The 17,447-nt window shown below is 45.3% G+C and overlaps 1 protein-coding gene across 8 annotated transcripts; it reads right to left on the bottom strand.

Moving 5' to 3' along the window:
* Positions 1-3,430: 3,430 nt before the first annotated feature.
* AGT (angiotensinogen) lies at positions 3,431-16,447 on the bottom strand. Of its 8 annotated transcripts, none has more exons than XM_042025224.1 (6): positions 16,343-16,367; positions 13,152-13,320; positions 10,033-10,846; positions 6,151-6,415; positions 5,554-5,698; positions 3,431-5,107 (listed from the first exon to the last, which is right to left on the bottom strand). In XM_042025224.1, exons 3-6 carry the CDS (start codon positions 10,820-10,822, stop codon positions 4,916-4,918), a joined length of 1,392 nt encoding a protein of 463 aa, XP_041881158.1. In that variant the 5' UTR covers positions 10,823-10,846; positions 13,152-13,320; positions 16,343-16,367; the 3' UTR covers positions 3,431-4,915. The 8 variants fall into 8 exon arrangements, with proteins under 8 accessions (XP_041881158.1, XP_041881159.1, XP_041881155.1 ...); XM_042025225.1 differs by having other exon boundaries at positions 13,156-13,320; XM_042025221.1 differs by having other exon boundaries at positions 10,033-10,849; positions 16,343-16,366.
* Positions 16,448-17,447: the final 1,000 nt, after the last annotated feature.

Raw genomic sequence — 17,447 nt, 5'->3', positions numbered from 1 at the left:
AAAATTACTGAATGGTCCTATGATTGCTTTAAATGTCTGTATCACTAGTTCTATGTCAGTTCCCCATCTTTTATCTTTGCTCACTTGAATAGGATTTAATCTTCTTTCAGTGGAGTAAGACATCAATTACGAATTTCTGTGATACCCCTGGTGAAAGAAATGTGTGAATTAACTTTGGTAAAATGAATTTTAGCATTTTCAAACACTGGATCAGTAACGAGCAGAGGATCTACCATGTAAGTGTGTTCCAATGGAGATGTCTTCTGCTACTAATCCTATTTCTTCTATTCCTTAGGTAATCTTTTAAATGCATTTCACTTCATAACAGTAATGCAGTTTTGATTTTGTGCCTTTTTCTTCTTCCATTCTAGGACCTTTAGAAAACTTGCTATGCCTTTCTAATCTTGGAAGGAATTCAGCTGGAAGAGGTTTTGTACAATATCGAGGAGGGAAAGAGCAGTGTCATGTTCTCCTCTTGAGTTCTCAACTTGGTAGGTTATACCAGAAGTGGACTAGACTGTTCTAACCTCATCATCTAAAGATAACTAGCAGTATTTGGCTGGACTGCTTGAGGAATATTTACTCTCCTTGTTTCATCAACTGTTGTATTTTCAAGGTTGAACTGGAGGGATGAGGAAGCAAACTGCATAGACTTTTAAAAATTTTTTGGTGTTTAAACTGTCAGTAAATTGTCAGCTATGCTCAGGGATGAACTGTGCTGTTTGATGAAATGCAAAAAGCTCATCCTTGCTTTAGTTCTCTTTTTCCAAATCTCCCACCTTTTAGACCCCGCGTTTAGGTGCTTCATTCACTAGATTGTTAGGCTGTAGACTGCATTTGGGAGCTAAGTATGTGAGTGGTGTCTAGAATGCTTGGAACGTGCATCACGGTGTGCCTGACAGAGGAATTCAGTGAAATTGGAAGAGAGTGAAGAGTACAATATGCTGTAAAAATTTTACATGTAAAACTGATGTCAGAAACAGTCTCAGAAGAGTATACTTTCCTGGGGAAGCAGAAAGACTTAGCTGGGGATTGGGATAGGGGGGGTGGGTGGTTGGTTGGTTGGTTGGTTGTGTTTCTACATTTGAATATTTAGGAGAATGGGTACCTGTACAGATAGCTTAGGTTGTTGGTATTGTAGCATTTGCTCCAGCACTTCTCTCTTTGCAGTCCTTATTCTGGGAATAATGTTTTTAGTTCCCTATCTCTGCCCCTTCCTTCTTCCTTTTCTTCTCCAGGGTGTCAATGGAGAGGTGCTCTCCACCAAAAAATTTCTGTTTTGAAGAGAGTCTTTGGTAGTCCAGAGCTCCAGGGACACTGCTGCTACAAGAGGCAGGCCAGTGCAGCACTGCACCAACATTGCTCCTTCCAGACTTTTCTCCTCTGAACCAGCATTACCCCTATGCGACTTTTACTGCTCCGCCTAGGGTTAGGATTAGGGCTGAGGAAACCACAAAGCCCCGAACTCCAGGGACACTGCAACTCCAAAAGGCAGGCCAAGGCCAGCATGACAGTGGCCTAAACATTGCTCCCCACACACTTTTTCCTTGGAACCAGTCTTACCCCCATGTGGCTTTTACTGCTCCGCCTAGGGTTGGGGTTAGGGTTAGGGCTAAGGTTAGGGTTGAGAAAACCACAAAGCCCACAGCTCCAGGGACACTGCAGCTGCAAAAGACATGCAAAGGCCAACACTGCCCCAACACTGCTTCCTCCATAATTTTCTCCTTGGCACCAGCCTTAATCCCATGCCGCTTTTAATGGTCTGCCTAGGGTTAGGGTTAGGGCTGAGGATACCACAAAGCCCACAGCTCCAGGGACACTGCAGCTCTAAAAGGCATGTTGAGAGGAACCAATCTTACTTTTTTTTAATGCCTCAACATATGTTTTTCCTAGAAAGGCTGTACATGTAGTGGCAACCCTGTCCCGGGGAAGGTTCTTCTAGCAACCCATCCGGGCAAAAAAAACCTCCACGCTCAGCCTGTGGGATAAAGCCCGGATTGAAGGCTGCGAAATTGGTTTGTGGGAGGTGCCTAGCACACAGAAAACAGTTAACTGCAACAGAACGAGAGCCATTTTGCTTTGGGGTTTTTTGGAGGGTGGGGGGGCTCACCTGTAGGGCCAGCCCCGCCCCCTTCCCCCCTTCGTTTTTTCCTTCCCTGTGGCCCTGCTTTCCTGCCTGTACCTGTTTCGCCCTGCTTTGCCATTTCTGTGAACTAGCCCGTCACCGCGAAGACCTGGTGCTCCGCTGCCTTCCCGACGGGGCGGACGCCGCCGCCTCCGCCGCGTTTGCCGGGCGCAGCCAGAGCCAGAGCCGCGACCGCCGCGTAAGGCACCCAGAGCCGACCCCGCAGCACCCACCTTGCAGCAGCTGACACCGGACTCTGAGAGTCCGGAGCACGCCCGTAAGCACAGCAACCAGTTCTCTGCCGACGGAAGGGACACGCAGCCGGCTCCTGTTCGGACATCGCGCCCAGCCCGCCGCGAGACGGACGCAGATGCACCGCGGCTCGCAGCACACACGCTCCGCCTGCTGAGCTGACGCCGACAAAGGGCTCAGAATTCCTGTGGTATCCCTGTCCCTGTCTTCTGTTTCTTTCCCTCTCTTTTTTCCTCTCTCCTCTTTTTTCTACCTCCCTTTAGTAATACTTACCCTTTTCCTATCAATAAATAGTTCTCAGATACAGTATTGCCGCGTTTGCGCTTTATTTTCGTCCGAGAAATCTATCAAAAAGAATCCTCCCCGACTCCCTTTATACAGCGGAACAGGACACATGTCAAGGCCAGCGCGGCACTGCCCCAGCATTGCTTCCGCCACACTTTTTCCTTGGCACCAGCCTTACCCCCATGTGGCTGTTAATCCTCCGCCTAGGGTTAGGGTTATACTTAGGGTTAGGGTTGAGAAAACCGCAAAGCCCAGAGCTCCAGGGACGCTGCAGCTGCAAAAGGCATGCCAAGGCCAGCGCGGCACTGCCCCAGCATTGCTCTCTCCACACTGTTCTCCCTGGCACCAGCCTTACCCGCATGCGGCTTTTACTGGGTTTGATTTTTTGTTTTTCTTCCTTTACCCGCTAAACAGGGTATGGAGTCCCAGAGCATGGATCCCCTGTCTGTGGATAAGGGCATTTTCCCCTGAACTTTCTGTCAGTGCATCCAGGGGCTCCCTTCCTTATTTTCCATCTTCTTCATAAAAATGTAACATTTCATGATCTGAAATTTCATTTGTAGCCAATGCTACCTTCTGACTTCAACAAGTAAATGGGATAACATTTAAATTATTATGAAGCTGCCGCTTTCATTCTTACAGATATGCCATTGGCTGTAGTGCTTGATAATATGCAACTTACTGTCTTAAAGACATAAATCTGATTTGGAGCAGATTTCAGAAGCCTGAACTTATTTATGGACAAAAGCCCAACTGAACTGTCGCAAAGAAACTTGGAAGTGGGTTTATTTGTGTCTTTCCACTCTGCATATTCATACTTAATTACTTCTGTATATAAACAAGTACAGTATTTAGATGTTAGAGCATCTGGAATACATACAATATAAACGGATAAATACATGGATGCTGTAGGCTAATATTCTTGAGGGTTATTTTATTTGTAATGTTATGGCATTTTCCATTAAACTACAAGGATGTGTCACATATCAACATCACTGATAGCAAGCTGCTGGCATTAGTGCATTTAGATTAGATACACATTTCGACCACTGTGGATGATAATGAGCTGCTGTGCACTGTGGGATATGTCTCACATGATATGCCAAAGAGGCTTGCAGTTATTTCCTAAGTGCCATCAGTGCTAACAATAAATCTAGAGATGGGACATGGAAATCCTTGTTCCAGGCTTTCCTTAGTACCAAGGTTTGTTTCCCAATTCCTCACTTCCTAATTCAACAGTCATCTAATAATCTGTTGTTCCACTTTAATGATCCAAATTTTTATGACTCTGTTAAGAGTTGGACTGGACTGCTGTAATCATTTTATTCTCAAGAAGCAGCACCACATCCACTATTTATACTAATATATATTGTTGCCATTAATGCTATTTTTAAAGAACATATGGTTTGGATGTTAAAGTTTACAGAACTGGACTCTAACCAGTAATGTCCTTCTTTGCTATAAGGCTGTAAGGAATGCCTCACAGGTTATAAAGTAATCCAAGAAATTGAATTATATTGGAATAGTAGACCTTGTGGTTTGTTTTTTTTTCCCTAAAAAAATCAGAGATAATTCTGTCACACTCTGAGAATTTATCCATCACAGTTCATTAGTACTACCAAACCCTATTTTTAGCATTTCCATAGAGTTAAGAAGTGAACATATCCATCTGGGCTGCAGAAAGAAGAAACTTCCTCTAAGCATGTTTTTGCTTCCAAGGCAAAAAATCTTGTCTCAGTGGGACAAGCAAAGCTTGCCTGTGCTGTTGGCAGCATTTTGAAGGGAAATGTTGCTGATGAAGCTAGAAATCTCTGTGGATAGTTGTAAAATCTTCACTGCAATGTAAAAGGGGGTCTCTCTTGCAAAACTGACCATACAATTAAAAAATCTTTTTAAAGAATGAAGAGGTTCTTTTCTATAGTAAATGCTGCTTATATATCTGTTTTTTCAAGGTGATGCCTTGCATCGAAACACTGCCCTGCCCTGCGGCATCCAAAAAGGGGAACTAGGAGCAAAAGGGAGACAATAAATGGAAGCTGGAGGAAGGATGTCAGTCACCTCACATGAAATAGATGAACAAGGATGAAATGTTGCAAGGTGTTAGCTTTCAAAAAGCTGTATTTCAAATGCTAACTGCTTCATCTCAAAGCTAAGTAGAGCACTCAACAACATCACAAAAGTATCTGATGAATAAGAAGGTGGTGATGGGAAATGTGCATCATTCCACTCCTTTCTTATCCTCTGTGTTTGCATTTAATCCTCATGCAGAGGGTTTACTACTCTGCCAAGAAAAAGCATTGCTCTTGACTGCTTTTCGAAAACAGAAAAAAGGAATGGCTTGTTCAGTGTTACATCCACGTATGCCCCATCTTCCTTCTGTGCTGCGGGCTCTTCTGGCTGATCTGTTCCATCACTGGCCAGTTTGAAAAAGGCTTTATTTATTACCTGAAAGGAAAAACATATGAGTAACTCTGGAGTCATCAGAGCACGATCGTGATGGGACAAATGAGAGTCTGAGTAAATAATAAAGCACATTGTACTCCACAGATGTTTAAAAAAAGTGTTGGGAGTACTTGTCCATAACATGCAAAAGCTGTATAACTGCTTTTACACTGGGCTGGTCTGTAATCATGTTACCCTTGTGTCATGGTTCAACCCCAGCCAGCAGCTGAGTACCACACGGCTGCTCACTCATTCCTCCCACAACTTGGCAACAACTGAAACTGTTGTGTTATCAACATTATTCTCCTTCTAAATCCAAAACATACACTGTATGTAATAGTCCCCTACATGGCTCTGACTGCTTTGTTCTAGGTAAATTTATTCAGTTTAAGAGGCTGAAACTGTGCAGGAAGCATGATTTTTTTTGAATGCCGGTGATAATATTGTACCTTTCCAACTGTTATACTGGCGTTGCTTATCTTACTGAAATCTGCGCCCTTCCCCAGCAGTGCCGGCAGTTCCATATCTGCAAGAAGCTCCTGTAAATCAGAGCTATCTTCAAGTGTCAATGCCGGCAGCATTAATTTAACTTCTCTGCAGAGAGATGGAGAGAGAGAGGCAAGTGAGTGCTTGTTCTCCACTGTGAAAACATCGTGGCTGGGCAGTCCTGGGGAATGGGCATGTGAAAACAGCTGCAACAAGTGCTTGGTGTGGGGGCACAAACACAGTGGGTGCCTGTTACTGTTTCCAAGTGTGAACTGACCCAGATTTCACCCTGGGTCTGCTGCTAAACCTCAGATCATCCCACTTCATGGGTGGGATGCAACGGGACTTGCTCATTTCCTTGAAATACCCCCAGATAAAAAGCTGATCCCACCAAAGTTGAGCTCCTGTGAAGTGAGCCCCCTGGCTGTGCAGGGGGTTTCTCTTTGTGCTTGGTAATAAAGCCTCCTTGGCTGGATCCGACCCCAGGTGAGCAGGCAGGCCTGTGTGGCTCACCCCATCCCCTCCCTCCCTATGGGAGGGTGCATGTGCCCCTTCCCTACCTTGGGGACAGCTGCTGGAGCCAGGCTGAGGACTGCCATGTCAGCTCGGACTCCACGTGCTCCAGGTCAGTGCCATTGATGGGCTGCAGCAGCACCAGCAGCGCCGTCTTGCTGATGGGGACTTCCACCACAGAAAAAGCCCCACTGGCATCAGTTTTGTACTTGAACGTCCCCGTGATAGACAACATAGGGACCAAGACCTTTTTGTTTGAATCCACCCAGAACTCCTGAGGCTCTTTGAGCAGGAAGGCTTGCTTAAAATTCACTGAAAAACAGATTGAGAAAGGAGAAATCGATTCTTCTCTCTTTTCCCTACTCCCCTCTGCCCCTTAGCCAGTCTTTTTAAGAACAACACACTGTGCCTTAGAGAAGGACTGCGTGTATAAAATCACATTTAGCTACTGTAAACATATGTATCCCCCCTTTAATCTGCCTTCTGGTGGTACCAGCTCACAGCACAGGGACCACAATCATCAGGACTGTGACCAAAGCTGCTGTATTTCTGTTGGCTTTGTGGCCTTTCCTGGGGACTGGAAAGTGTCCCTGCTTGCTTGGTTGCCTACTTCCTCCCAGGCTGCCACATAGTCCCCAGGGGCTCACAGGCCTGTGCAGAGGGTCTGCTTGATTTCCTCTCTTTCCCTTGAGTGTGGTGATGGCATGTTTGGAAGCACATCCATCAGGGCCAGCCCTTGCTGCAGGAGCACTCTCAGGCAGCTGGGTGGGCTCAGGAGAGGGAAGGCAGCACAAGCTCTGCTTGAGGTCTCACCCTTTTTACCATCTTACAAACCAAAGCAATGGGGAAGGTTGTAAGCACAACACTGAAGTGTTGGTTGAGCCAAGGAGGTTAAAAAGGACATACTTGAACAGTTCTTAGACTTTAAAATAAATTTCTTTCCCAGTTCACAACTATGAGAATCCTTGCTCTCACCTCCCACTGCTTCTGTGCAGCTTTGCATTTCAACATGTTATCTTCTCACTGCCACAGATCCGTGCTGCTGCCCAGTTGGACAGATAATCCTGTTAGCATTAAAGAAACTACTGCCCTCAGTGAGAAGGGCAGAGATCAGAAATCTTGAAATTGTTTAGTGGAATTACAGAATTAGGAAAACTGATGTATATTTTGTAGTAAAGAAAGCAGCTCCTTACATTAAATTAATTACTATTGGTATATTAATTTAAAATAGAAACTGGTCTAGATGTACTGTTAACTACTCTTTCCTCCATTAAATCCAGTTAAATGCTAGATCCTAACATATTTAATCTGCAGTAAGTGGTTTTTTAGCATATGAACACTTGCCTCTTGAATGGGCTTGCATTAAAAGAGCATTTAGGCACTTTCACCTACTCTAACTTCACCAAAAGAAGCGGCAGGTAGGAGATGGGGAAGGTGTAACCAAACTAAGAATAAGGAAGTAGAGTTGTTCACCTTTTTCTTTTGTAAGAATAAGGAATGCAAGCAGAAAGGAGACACTTTCACAGGGTCTGTATAACCAGAATTTGCAGAAGTCAAGACTGTAAGAAGGAAAAAGCACAGAGCCTGCAGGTAGCCAGATGTAACAAGATGGGGTAGTAATTGATTTTAAATATTCTTGTGAAAATACTGCAAAATTTCAAAGCTCTGCTACTGACCTTGGGAGTGAGTCCATTAATACTGTGCCAGTTGTGAACAGTATCAAATCAGCAGCCCAGTGTTGGAAATGGCTCCCTGCTAGGTGAGGGTGTGCCCTCAGACACGTAACTGGGTATGTACTCTCCTGAAAGGCCCTAATATGGCCATTTCCATCTACAGAAGGTGAGAGCTGACACACTGGAAGAAGTGGCTTCTTACACGGAGATCTCTCACATCAGGACACAGGAGATGTAGGTTTGGCACCCCACTGGGTTAGGAAAGAAACCAGTGTCTACAGTATGACTGAGGTGAAAAATGGTGTCAGTCACAGAGCAAAGACATAGCCTGGGAGGGTAAAATAGTAGTTTGCAGTACTGACTTGGGAGTGCAGGAAATAAATGGTGTATGTCTCTGCTTAAGGTGATGATCTCCATGTTCTATAATACAGGCTTTATGCCAGCCTGACAAACTTACTGAGAGCATGACTTTCTGTGGAAAGTTTTTACTTAAAAAACAAACAAACAAAACCCCAAAACAAACAAACAAAAGCAAAAAACATCCTAACAAATTTCTAGTTAAAAATGAAGTTGGTACGAGTTGTCTGTTCAAGAGAGTTTAACCAGGGGGGTGCTTAAGATTGTGCAGTCCCACAGTGCTATTTTCATACATTTTGTAATTATTTCACAACTAAAAAAAGACCCCGAAGAACTAAATACTACGTCTATCAGTGAAACTTGCACCTGATGTTCTGCATTGAATTCTAAGTGGCAGACCCTGCTTGGCAGCAAGTGTACAAATGTGAAAAAAACTGTGTGCAAATGAACAACACTTGAGACCACGGGAACCTTTAGCTGTTGTTTTGTATTGATTCATGTCACTTTAGCAATGCTATGGCTGTTAATAGCATCTCAGAGCATATATAACATGCTCCAGAGCAAAAAACGTACTTTTTGCATTTTGCAGCTGTAGGGACAGACAAGGAGCATGACAGCATCAGCTGTCATGGATGCCCCTTCACAACCAAATGGCAAAGCAAATGCTAAAGTCATGTTCTGTGTTTATTAGAAGAGAGTTGCTTATGTGATTCATTTGTTCTTGAGCCAATTTTGTCCATCCCACATGTGGAGACTACATTTCAAATGCACCTTCTGAGAGAGAGGAGGCAGTAGAGTTGACCCAGTGAGGCAGACCCTTGAGCATGTGTTTCTAAGCTTATACAAATTACAAGTTTCCAATACAGGAGAAGAGGAAAAAATGGTTCTATTAAAGGAAAAATCTGCTCTTGTGACCATGCTCGAGTCTGTAACACAATTACTTTTGTAATATCGTATCTGTGGTAGACCTTGCAATGAAGAGAAAGCTGATGCACACAGCTTGCTGAGAGAATGACAGCACCCATGAAAGGCAAAGAAAACTTGACATCCAATTTTGAGGTGGGAAGATGGAGGCACAAAAAGGTTTTCTGGGCAGCACAACTCCACCTTTCGCAGTAGAGGCCCACTCAGGAACTTAGGGCTCACTGCAAGTTTTCTGAAATACTGTTACAGGTAGGCAAGCTGTCTGAAGTGTGCAGTCTTTGTATTACATTCAGTGATGAGGATCTAGGAAAGTGGCTACACTCAGAAGAGAAGGCTCAGTTGCAGTGCAGGGGGATTTCTCGGCCAGCAGCATGGAATGACTCTAGGCAATGAAGCGTCAATGAAAATAATTACCTTGTTTCTTCTAGGTTTGTAGAAGCTGCCCTGCTTCCATAACTGACAAAGCAACTGTTTGATTGCTTCCTGAGCCAGATGTTGCCTCCAGACTTCTGTGTTTAATAGTCACTGGAGGAGTCATGCCCATTATATTTTTTAGCCTTTTTTGTATCTGTACCTCTGGCCTGCTACTCCCAGCTACTTTGGCTTTCTTTAAAGCTACACCCAGATCAACCTTGCTGGAGGCCCCTCTTGACTTTTAGTTCCTTTGTTGCCAGAAATGCTGCGCAATTCTTTCTCATGCACCTTCCCGCACCTTTCCTAATCCTTAGTGTCCTGGATGAGGAAAATTTCTTGGATGCCATCCCCCCCCCTCCTCCTTCCCTGTTGCCCTTGCTGGCTCATGGCAGAGTGCAGGCAGGACCCCTGGCACAGTGGTGGGGAGCAGAGGTCCAGCCTTTTATCTGAGTCCTTCCCTTTCCCCACTGGCCAGGCATGACCTCGCTTCCTTCCCAGGAGCAGGGTTACCGCCCATCCTTCCCCATGCCTGTTCCCAAAATGAGCAGTGCTGCCTCATACCTGCCAAGCGGACATCCATTGCAAACAGCAGGTCGGCGGCTGGGTCGATGTCTGCCAGTAAGCACTTGCTTTGTCCCTGGCTTTTGGCCTCCAAAAAGGCATTTATTTGTTTTGCTGCCTTGCCTGGATTTGTAAAGTCAACAGCTCGGGTGTAGAATGCATCAGCACTGAGGAGCAAGTGCTCCATGAACAGCTGGAATAGGGGTAGGCCAGGGGCAGAGAAGAGGCTCAGTGTCTTGGAGAAGAGCAGCTCCTCGTCCTCGCTGTTTGCAAGCCTTTCGATCGTCCTCAGGCTGGAAAGTAAATTATTTCCGACTGCCGTGTAAGTGCAGTCAGGGTTTCCAGAGGGGGGAACAAATCCCAGAAAACCCTGCAAATTAAGTGCTGTCTGGTTTGAGGCGCCCAGGTAGAAAGACCCCAAGAAGCTGTAGAGGCTGGTTGGGGACAGGAGCACATTTTGGCCCCTCTGTGCTTTTTGCAGTGTGCTGTAAAACCGCATACCCAGGACGTACACCAAGTCCCTCAGGTAGCCCCGTTCCTCCTTCCCCCAGGCATTGAGGCTTGGGGCTTCCAGCTTGTTGTTGTCATTCACGTCACCTTCATACTCAGGTGTGGTTTGGGACTCAATGGAGACAGGGACAATGGTGTTTCCCTCCTGAACCAATTTTTCCAGCTTGTCGCAGTCACTCTCTTTAAAAGAAAACAAATTGAAAGGATGGACGTAGACCCGGTCACAAGTCACCACGGTAAGACAAGCCAACAAACAGAGAAGATCTGCTGCCAGATTCATGTTGGAAAATTGCCTCCACGGTGTCTGCTGAAAGAAGAAATGAGGAGGAAAGGAGACTGGTCAGCCTGTTTTAAGTACAGTTTTCTTAATCACAGCCTGAGGTGCTACTGCTGCATTGGCATTACAAAGGTGGGAACTTCAGTATTTAGTGGTGTTTGGTCTGACTCTGCCCCCTCAAAAGCCCAGGATGAGACAGATACCAGTTCCAATGGCAGCAGGTGGGAAATGGTAAAACAGATGTGACTCCATTACCCACTGCAGTACTCTAAGTATTTAGCATGGGAAAGGTTGTGGATGCTGGTTATGCCTGCAAACCTAGAGCATGCGACTTCTGCAAAACCTTGGTTTGCAACAAATGCAACACCATTTGTTCCTGGGACCTGGTCAGAGCCATCTCTGCAAACTGCTGCACTGAGCTTTGCTGACACACGGACAGGCTAAGCAATTTGCCTGCTGTTATGCAGGAAGTGGGTTTGGAAACCAGTTCTCTTAAGGTCCAAACATGGAATGATCCTGCTTTGTATGTCCAGTCAGCAAAATACTTGGCACTAGCAGAGCATGGTATCTTTTCATAGCCCAGTGCAAACATTTATTCTAGCTTCTAGGCAAACACACTCCAGGCTCCCTTATATAAATGTGCTCACACTGAAACCTTCAATATCTGAATACATAATTAGAAGGGTTAGGCTGGGTTTTACTTTGGTTTTCAGGCAGTCTTCTCCTGAGTTAAAAAACCACCTGCTGCTCTTGTTTTACAAAGGATGTCGTGCATATTGGGAATGAGAATGTCATGGATACACAAACACACACATGTATACCCACTGACAAATTTTATGTTTTTAGAATTCTCTCTTTTCCTATATTCAGCTTTTTGGTAATTCTGCTGTACACCTTTCTTGGATTTCTAGTATATGACTGTTAATCTGTGTATTTGAAATCCAAATGTGTTGAAAATTATGCATCTGTAATGCATATCATCAGCCAAAATGCTGTTATTCAGAGCTGCATTTTTATTCTTCTAGTAATTCCTTGTTCATTGTAGCTTTGTTCACCCTCTTTCACCCATTTCAAGTTCTGCAGAGCTCATTGGATGGGCAAAATGCTATCAATGCCTTGGCAGTACCCAAGCCCTCCTCTCTGCTCTCTTTCTCCAAGGCTTTTTGAGACGCACCAGTCTGTCAGGTATTGTAATTCTGGAAGCCTGAGCCTTTTGAGAGCACACAGAGCAATGTCTGTCTCACCAACACTTTACACAGGGTGGAAGTGCTTGGGTTTAAATCTATTTATTCAAGACCCGGCCCCTTCCCAGCCTAATTTACAATGCATAACCATATTCTTTCCCCTGAGGGGTCCCCAAGTATTTAATACCTAATAATATCCCAGTATCACTACTCTCTTGCACATACAAAAATGGAGATGTGCAGATGCTTGGTAATTAGACATATCTTGCTAAGTACATATGCCAGCTAACATGGATATCTACATTCCCAGGCTGTAGGCTCCTATCTAACTGCTGAGTTTGCAAATGGAGTTTCTGTTGCTGTGATGGTCACTCAGGATGTCTAAGTGTCTTCGTACTGAATGCCTGTAGGTCAAGCCTGAAAATATTTGCACCCCAGAGGCATGCAGGGGAGGACCTGCTGTGGATCTGTCCCTGTGCCTTCACCCAAGGATTGTTCTTCCCCATTAACTCCCACCTCATCCTCTAAATTACTGTATGGGCAGCACAGTTGTGGTGCTGTCGCCTCTGCTCCTGGCCCCTCTTCACCTCCCCAAACCTGCTGGTAGCATGTGACATGCATGACAGAGCTTATTCATTGCTTCTGACTGGTTAAAAAATTATCTTGGGAGGTGCCTTCCCAACTTCACTTTCACAGTTAGCCCAGCTACTGTGCTAGTGGATTTCTAGACTACTCAATGCATTTTTCCCATTGGGATGCTCAGGAAAATGAGCCAAAAAGCCACAAATTTGAAGGAATGCCCTCCCCACACCGTTCTCTCCATCATACCATTCTTTTGAGGCATTACTTAATCTTTCCTGCACAGCAGGGAGGGTGACCCTGTGCCACCCAGGCAGGCTGTGCCATTAGGCACCATTGGCACCCAGTGGTCACTTCTCTCTGGCTGCCGGAGCCCCCCTGTCAGCTTTTGTTCCATGACCAGAAGCAAGAGGAGCAGTTCTCACTGCCAAGCACTTACCCTAAGCCCCATCTATGGAAAGTCAGCCTCGTTTATTTGGCCAAAGAAGAGAGCCCCGAGCCCTTTGGGAAAGCGTGAACACCTGAGTTGAAAGAGCAGCATTCAAAGCAAATCCAGTAAGAGTGCTTACTCGCCTCTGTCCTGGGGGGTGTCGCCCCTTTGTTGTCCCTCCGATGCTGTCGTCCCTCAGGCGAGCTCCTCACGACACCTCTCCCCCCCGGGGCGGTGGGACTGGGGCGGAATTCTGCCCTTTCTACACGGCTGCGGCGGCATTGCGCAAAGCTGCTTTACATCACAGCCTGGGGGGCCGAGAAAAGTTACCTCAGGCCAGGCAGGCCCCAATGAAACCTGAACCTGCCTTAACACCAGCTGCATCGAAAGTTCCAGGGGTGGATACACAACCTTTAGCCAGACCCAGCGCACTTGTGCAGCCTGCAGTTACACATTTACTAAGACAGACACAGGCGTTTTACTATGCAGAATAACTGATTATAGGAGCTGAAAATACCTCATTTTGGGCCAGACTGAAAGAATGCAGATTTCTTTGTAGTTATATTTGTTGTATGGTTGGATCAGATTTTTGTCTTCACAGGTAAATTGCCTTTAATCTCTACCTTGCAGCCTGGGGACACACCAGTGTGTGAGGTGTGTATGCTACTGCAGAATAAAGTGATTTAGCTCTCAGTTTTTACCCCTTCTTTCCCTTTTGATCTGTTCAGAATGTCAAGGCTTTGTTCTTTCTCCTCTTGAACAAAACGTGTTGAAATAGAGAAGATGAAAGCCAGATAGGTGAGGTTGCAAGAGCTGGATCACAAAGACTTCATCCCTCCCAGTCTCAGTCTCCCAAGTCCTGTTTGGGAAAAGGGGTTGGGATTTGCAGATCTTTCTGCTGCTTTTGAAACAATCTTTCAATTTTGGTGTGCCCTTTCTTCCTATTTAAGCAAATAAACAGTGAATCAAACCAGGGATAATGCAATTGATCAGACCGGGTCTTGTTCAGTGCCCCTGTTATTCGTAGTAGTTAAAATCCCATGGCTCTAACAGGAGTAGGGCTGATTTATCATCTGTGCTTTGATTTTAGAGGGCCAGTCAGGCATGATTTGTACCGCAGTGCCCAGCTACATGTTCGGTTCAAGGAGAGAGCTGAGAGAGGGGAATGTTTTCAGTGCACCTGGGCAGCTGGAGCTGGTGGAGATGAAGGTGGAGACAGGAACAGCTGAGTCCAGCCAGCCCAAGGGCTGTGTGCCAGGTGCCTAACGCTAAAGAGATGAGAAATTTCTGTCTCTGCAGTTCTGCTTTTCATTTAAACAAACTGATTACCTTCACTCTAATGAGGTCCAAAAGTGGTTCTGAGCCCAGGCTTGTATAACATGCTATCACACACTGAAGGCTTAAACAAACAGCTTGAAATATTCAAGGTGTTTTGTCCTCATGCTGCCTGAGCATCTCAGTTGAGGAAGCATCTGCCCACAGAACAATCCCTGAGCATCTGCACCATCTCCAGACAGCTTTAAAATGCTTCTAGCCCAGCTAAGAATACAAGCAAAGGGAGAAGTAGTTCCTCCATGAAAAATACATTTCGCTCAGCTAAATGCCAAAAGATCAAGTTAGGTTTCCGGTTGCCATCCCCCTTCTTTCCCCTCTACCCTGGGGAGTCCTTCCCACAGGCAGACCTGGGGAGACAGCTGGTCCCTTAGAGGCCAGTGGAGCTGAGGGTGGGACGTGAGCACAGCCCAAATCTTTATCTTCTGCACCACCACCCATGTGGGTCCACCTGAGGCACTAGGCAGGCATCAGCAGTGTGCACAAAGAGCCAGACCATGCTGAGCCTATGAGCTGGTCTGCTGTGTCCCTCTAGATGAGGCTTGAACACAGATAAAAAGAAAACCCAGCCCAATACTCTCTGTATTGAGGGCACAAAAATAAAGGCTGTTTCATGGAAGGGCACCTTGTGTTTTGTAAAACTCTGAAAAGTATCCTTACTAAAAAGAATTACTGGCTTTGGCTAATAAGCTACAAGTGGTGCTAATAATATATAGTACAGCTGTCAGAGTTATATATTTGCTGTGGACAATAAACACTGAAAGGGCAAATCACAAACCCCTCAACCACTGTATTTTTTTTTCCTTAAATCATTATGCCTTTGTGCTGTAGCATCCAGAGGATGTTGCTGTTTGGGTATCTCCTGCTTCCAGCTCCCCTGAAGGTCATGACCAAGCCATGCTGCAGCTGTTGGTCTCCTTTTGCTGTAAGTACCATCCCTACATCAGGCATCCCTTGCTGCAGGGAATGCTGGCTTGAAGAAGAGCGGGAGCAGGAGGCACCTGAACAACAACTCCAGCATGCTGGTCTGGTGGCTCTGCCACATACAGAAAGTTCAGTTTAGTTGAACTTTCTCAAGGTTTTCAGCCAACTCGACCTTTGGATCTCTTTTGGTGTTTATGCACTCAGTTCTATTGTTTTCTGTTGATAAAAAATGGTCAATGTCTTTGAGGAATACAGAAGTCTATCTTTTGCCCCCCATCCTTACCCCCCCATCAATAAAGTAATCAAATTAAAATACCTAGCTTTCTCCAGAAAGAGAATTTTCACCAGGAAATGTTCAGTGTCCTGTTTTCACCACAGTGCTCCTCCTGCTTCGGACCACTGGAAATTTGGCTGGCCCCAGTAATGAGGGAGAACATTTGATTTCACCTTATGTGAAAAAGCTCAGACACAGCTCCCCCCCTCATTTGCCATTCACTTGTGCTCACTCAATTAATATTCCCCTATTAAGATGCATCACACACCAGCACACTTCTTAGATCTTTGTCTTTTATCTTCTAACAGTTTCTTCTAAAGGAGAAGTTTTCAGAGTACGAAGAACATATCCTGCCACACTGGCAACACATTTCATCCTAGTAGTCCTTAACTACAGTTAGTCTTTCATTTTACTTCTGAGCCATTTTTAAGCAGGAGTGCATGAGCATTATTCCAATTACTATATGTGGACTCTGTTGTCAGGCTTTTTTTGTTGGGTTGCCATGGTTTTAGGAATCAGAGTGTGCTTAAAGATAGAGCTTCAACTTTAGAAAGCAAAGTCTCTATCCTGCCCTTCACCTATCTGGTGCCCAAGGATTTTTCCCCTTAAAGAGAGCTGTGCCAGAGAACTTGCACTGCGCTGAATTTGGGCAAAAAGCTTTCTGGCAACAAGGAACCAAAGAAGGTGAAAGCAAAGCTTTCCTACAAGCATCCCCTATGCAAAACAAGCCTGTGGCCCACACGTTTTCTAATGAATCTCTCCCTGCAACAGCCACAGTAAAAGTACAAAGAAACACAGACCTCTCAAACCTGTTCTTCAGCGGTGAGGTGTGTTCTCTCCTTTTGCCCCACTCTCCGATTTTGGAGGGGTACTTGGCTCCCCCTTTTATACCCACTCTTGCATAAGCCAGGCCTGCCTCCCACCCTCCCCCCCCCCCCCAACTGCCCTCATTTCTCTTCAAAACCTGCCTCTGTTTTTCCTGCTTGTTATTCATGGTAGCTGCTGAGAGGAAGCAAAGACGGGTGGAAAAACACTGGTGCTGCGGTTATGGGTTTCCTTGCAGCCATCCTAGGGATCAGATCTCCTGGTCAGCCTCACTGTTCTGAAGCGCTAATGTGGAAGCACTGCCCTGCCCCGTGAAAAATCTCTTGGTGATGGTGCTCCAGCACTTCTTCATGTAAATAGCTCCAAAAGGGCTTCAAAAATTTTAACCATGGCAGAGGAACACTACCACTACAGACAGCAGCATGTAATTCAGCCTTGAACGGGAAAATGTTTGTGTCCAAGCTAGAATTTTGACTGATCGACCAGGCAGCTGTTCTTTTGCCGAAGAACATTGCGTCTCCACTTTGTCAAAAAGTGTTTTCATTGATCTAAATAGTTCTGGGAAAAGCTGTATAAAATTCAGCACTTTGTGAGGAGACACAATAGTAAATATTTTATTCTGTTTTGTTCCATTTGTTTTCCAGCTTTCCCAAATTTTGCTCTGAGACCTGAACTCAAAAGGGCCAGATGTGCTCCTGTGACGATGTTCTTGTCTCCTGAAAGGCAGCAGTCCTGGAGGAGGGATAATAAATCACAGGCTCAAACCACAGACCTTCACATGAGGTGTTCCTAACTTGAGTTGGCATGTCTGACATGCATAGATTATGAATTAATATATGGCTAATTTAGACATAATAGCATGTACATGGCTGTCTTGGGGTGACTTTATGATGTGTATCCCATATTGCTGCCCTATGCCCAGAAATTAATTCTGTGCCTTTCTATGCCTCTAAACTGAGCCTGAGAGGGGAGAGATAATTCATTTTAAATTTGAGGGTTTCTTTTATTAAGCCTATCTTGATGAGAAATAGGCCACAAACAGTTTGTTTATACAGCCTGTTGAGTTGACACTGGTAATCG

Source organism: Corvus kubaryi, unplaced genomic scaffold (assembly GCF_017639235.1).
Source record: "Corvus kubaryi isolate FWS band 111438036 unplaced genomic scaffold, C.kubaryi_AGA036_p1.0 37266, whole genome shotgun sequence".
Classification (NCBI taxonomy): domain Eukaryota; kingdom Metazoa; phylum Chordata; class Aves; order Passeriformes; family Corvidae; genus Corvus; species Corvus kubaryi.
The sequence above is the reverse complement of the archived record's forward strand: the minus strand, read 5'-3'. Positions and strand labels throughout refer to the sequence as shown.

Coding starts and splice junctions, on each gene's coding strand:
- AGT (XM_042025218.1), bottom strand. Junction 5,699..6,150: donor CTCCAGCAGCTGTCCCCAAG/GTAGGGAAGGGG, acceptor ATCTCTCTGCAG/AGAAGTTAAATTAATGCTGC. Junction 5,108..5,553: donor CCAGTATAACAGTTGGAAAG/GTACAATATTAT, acceptor TTTTCCTTTCAG/GTAATAAATAAAGCCTTTTT.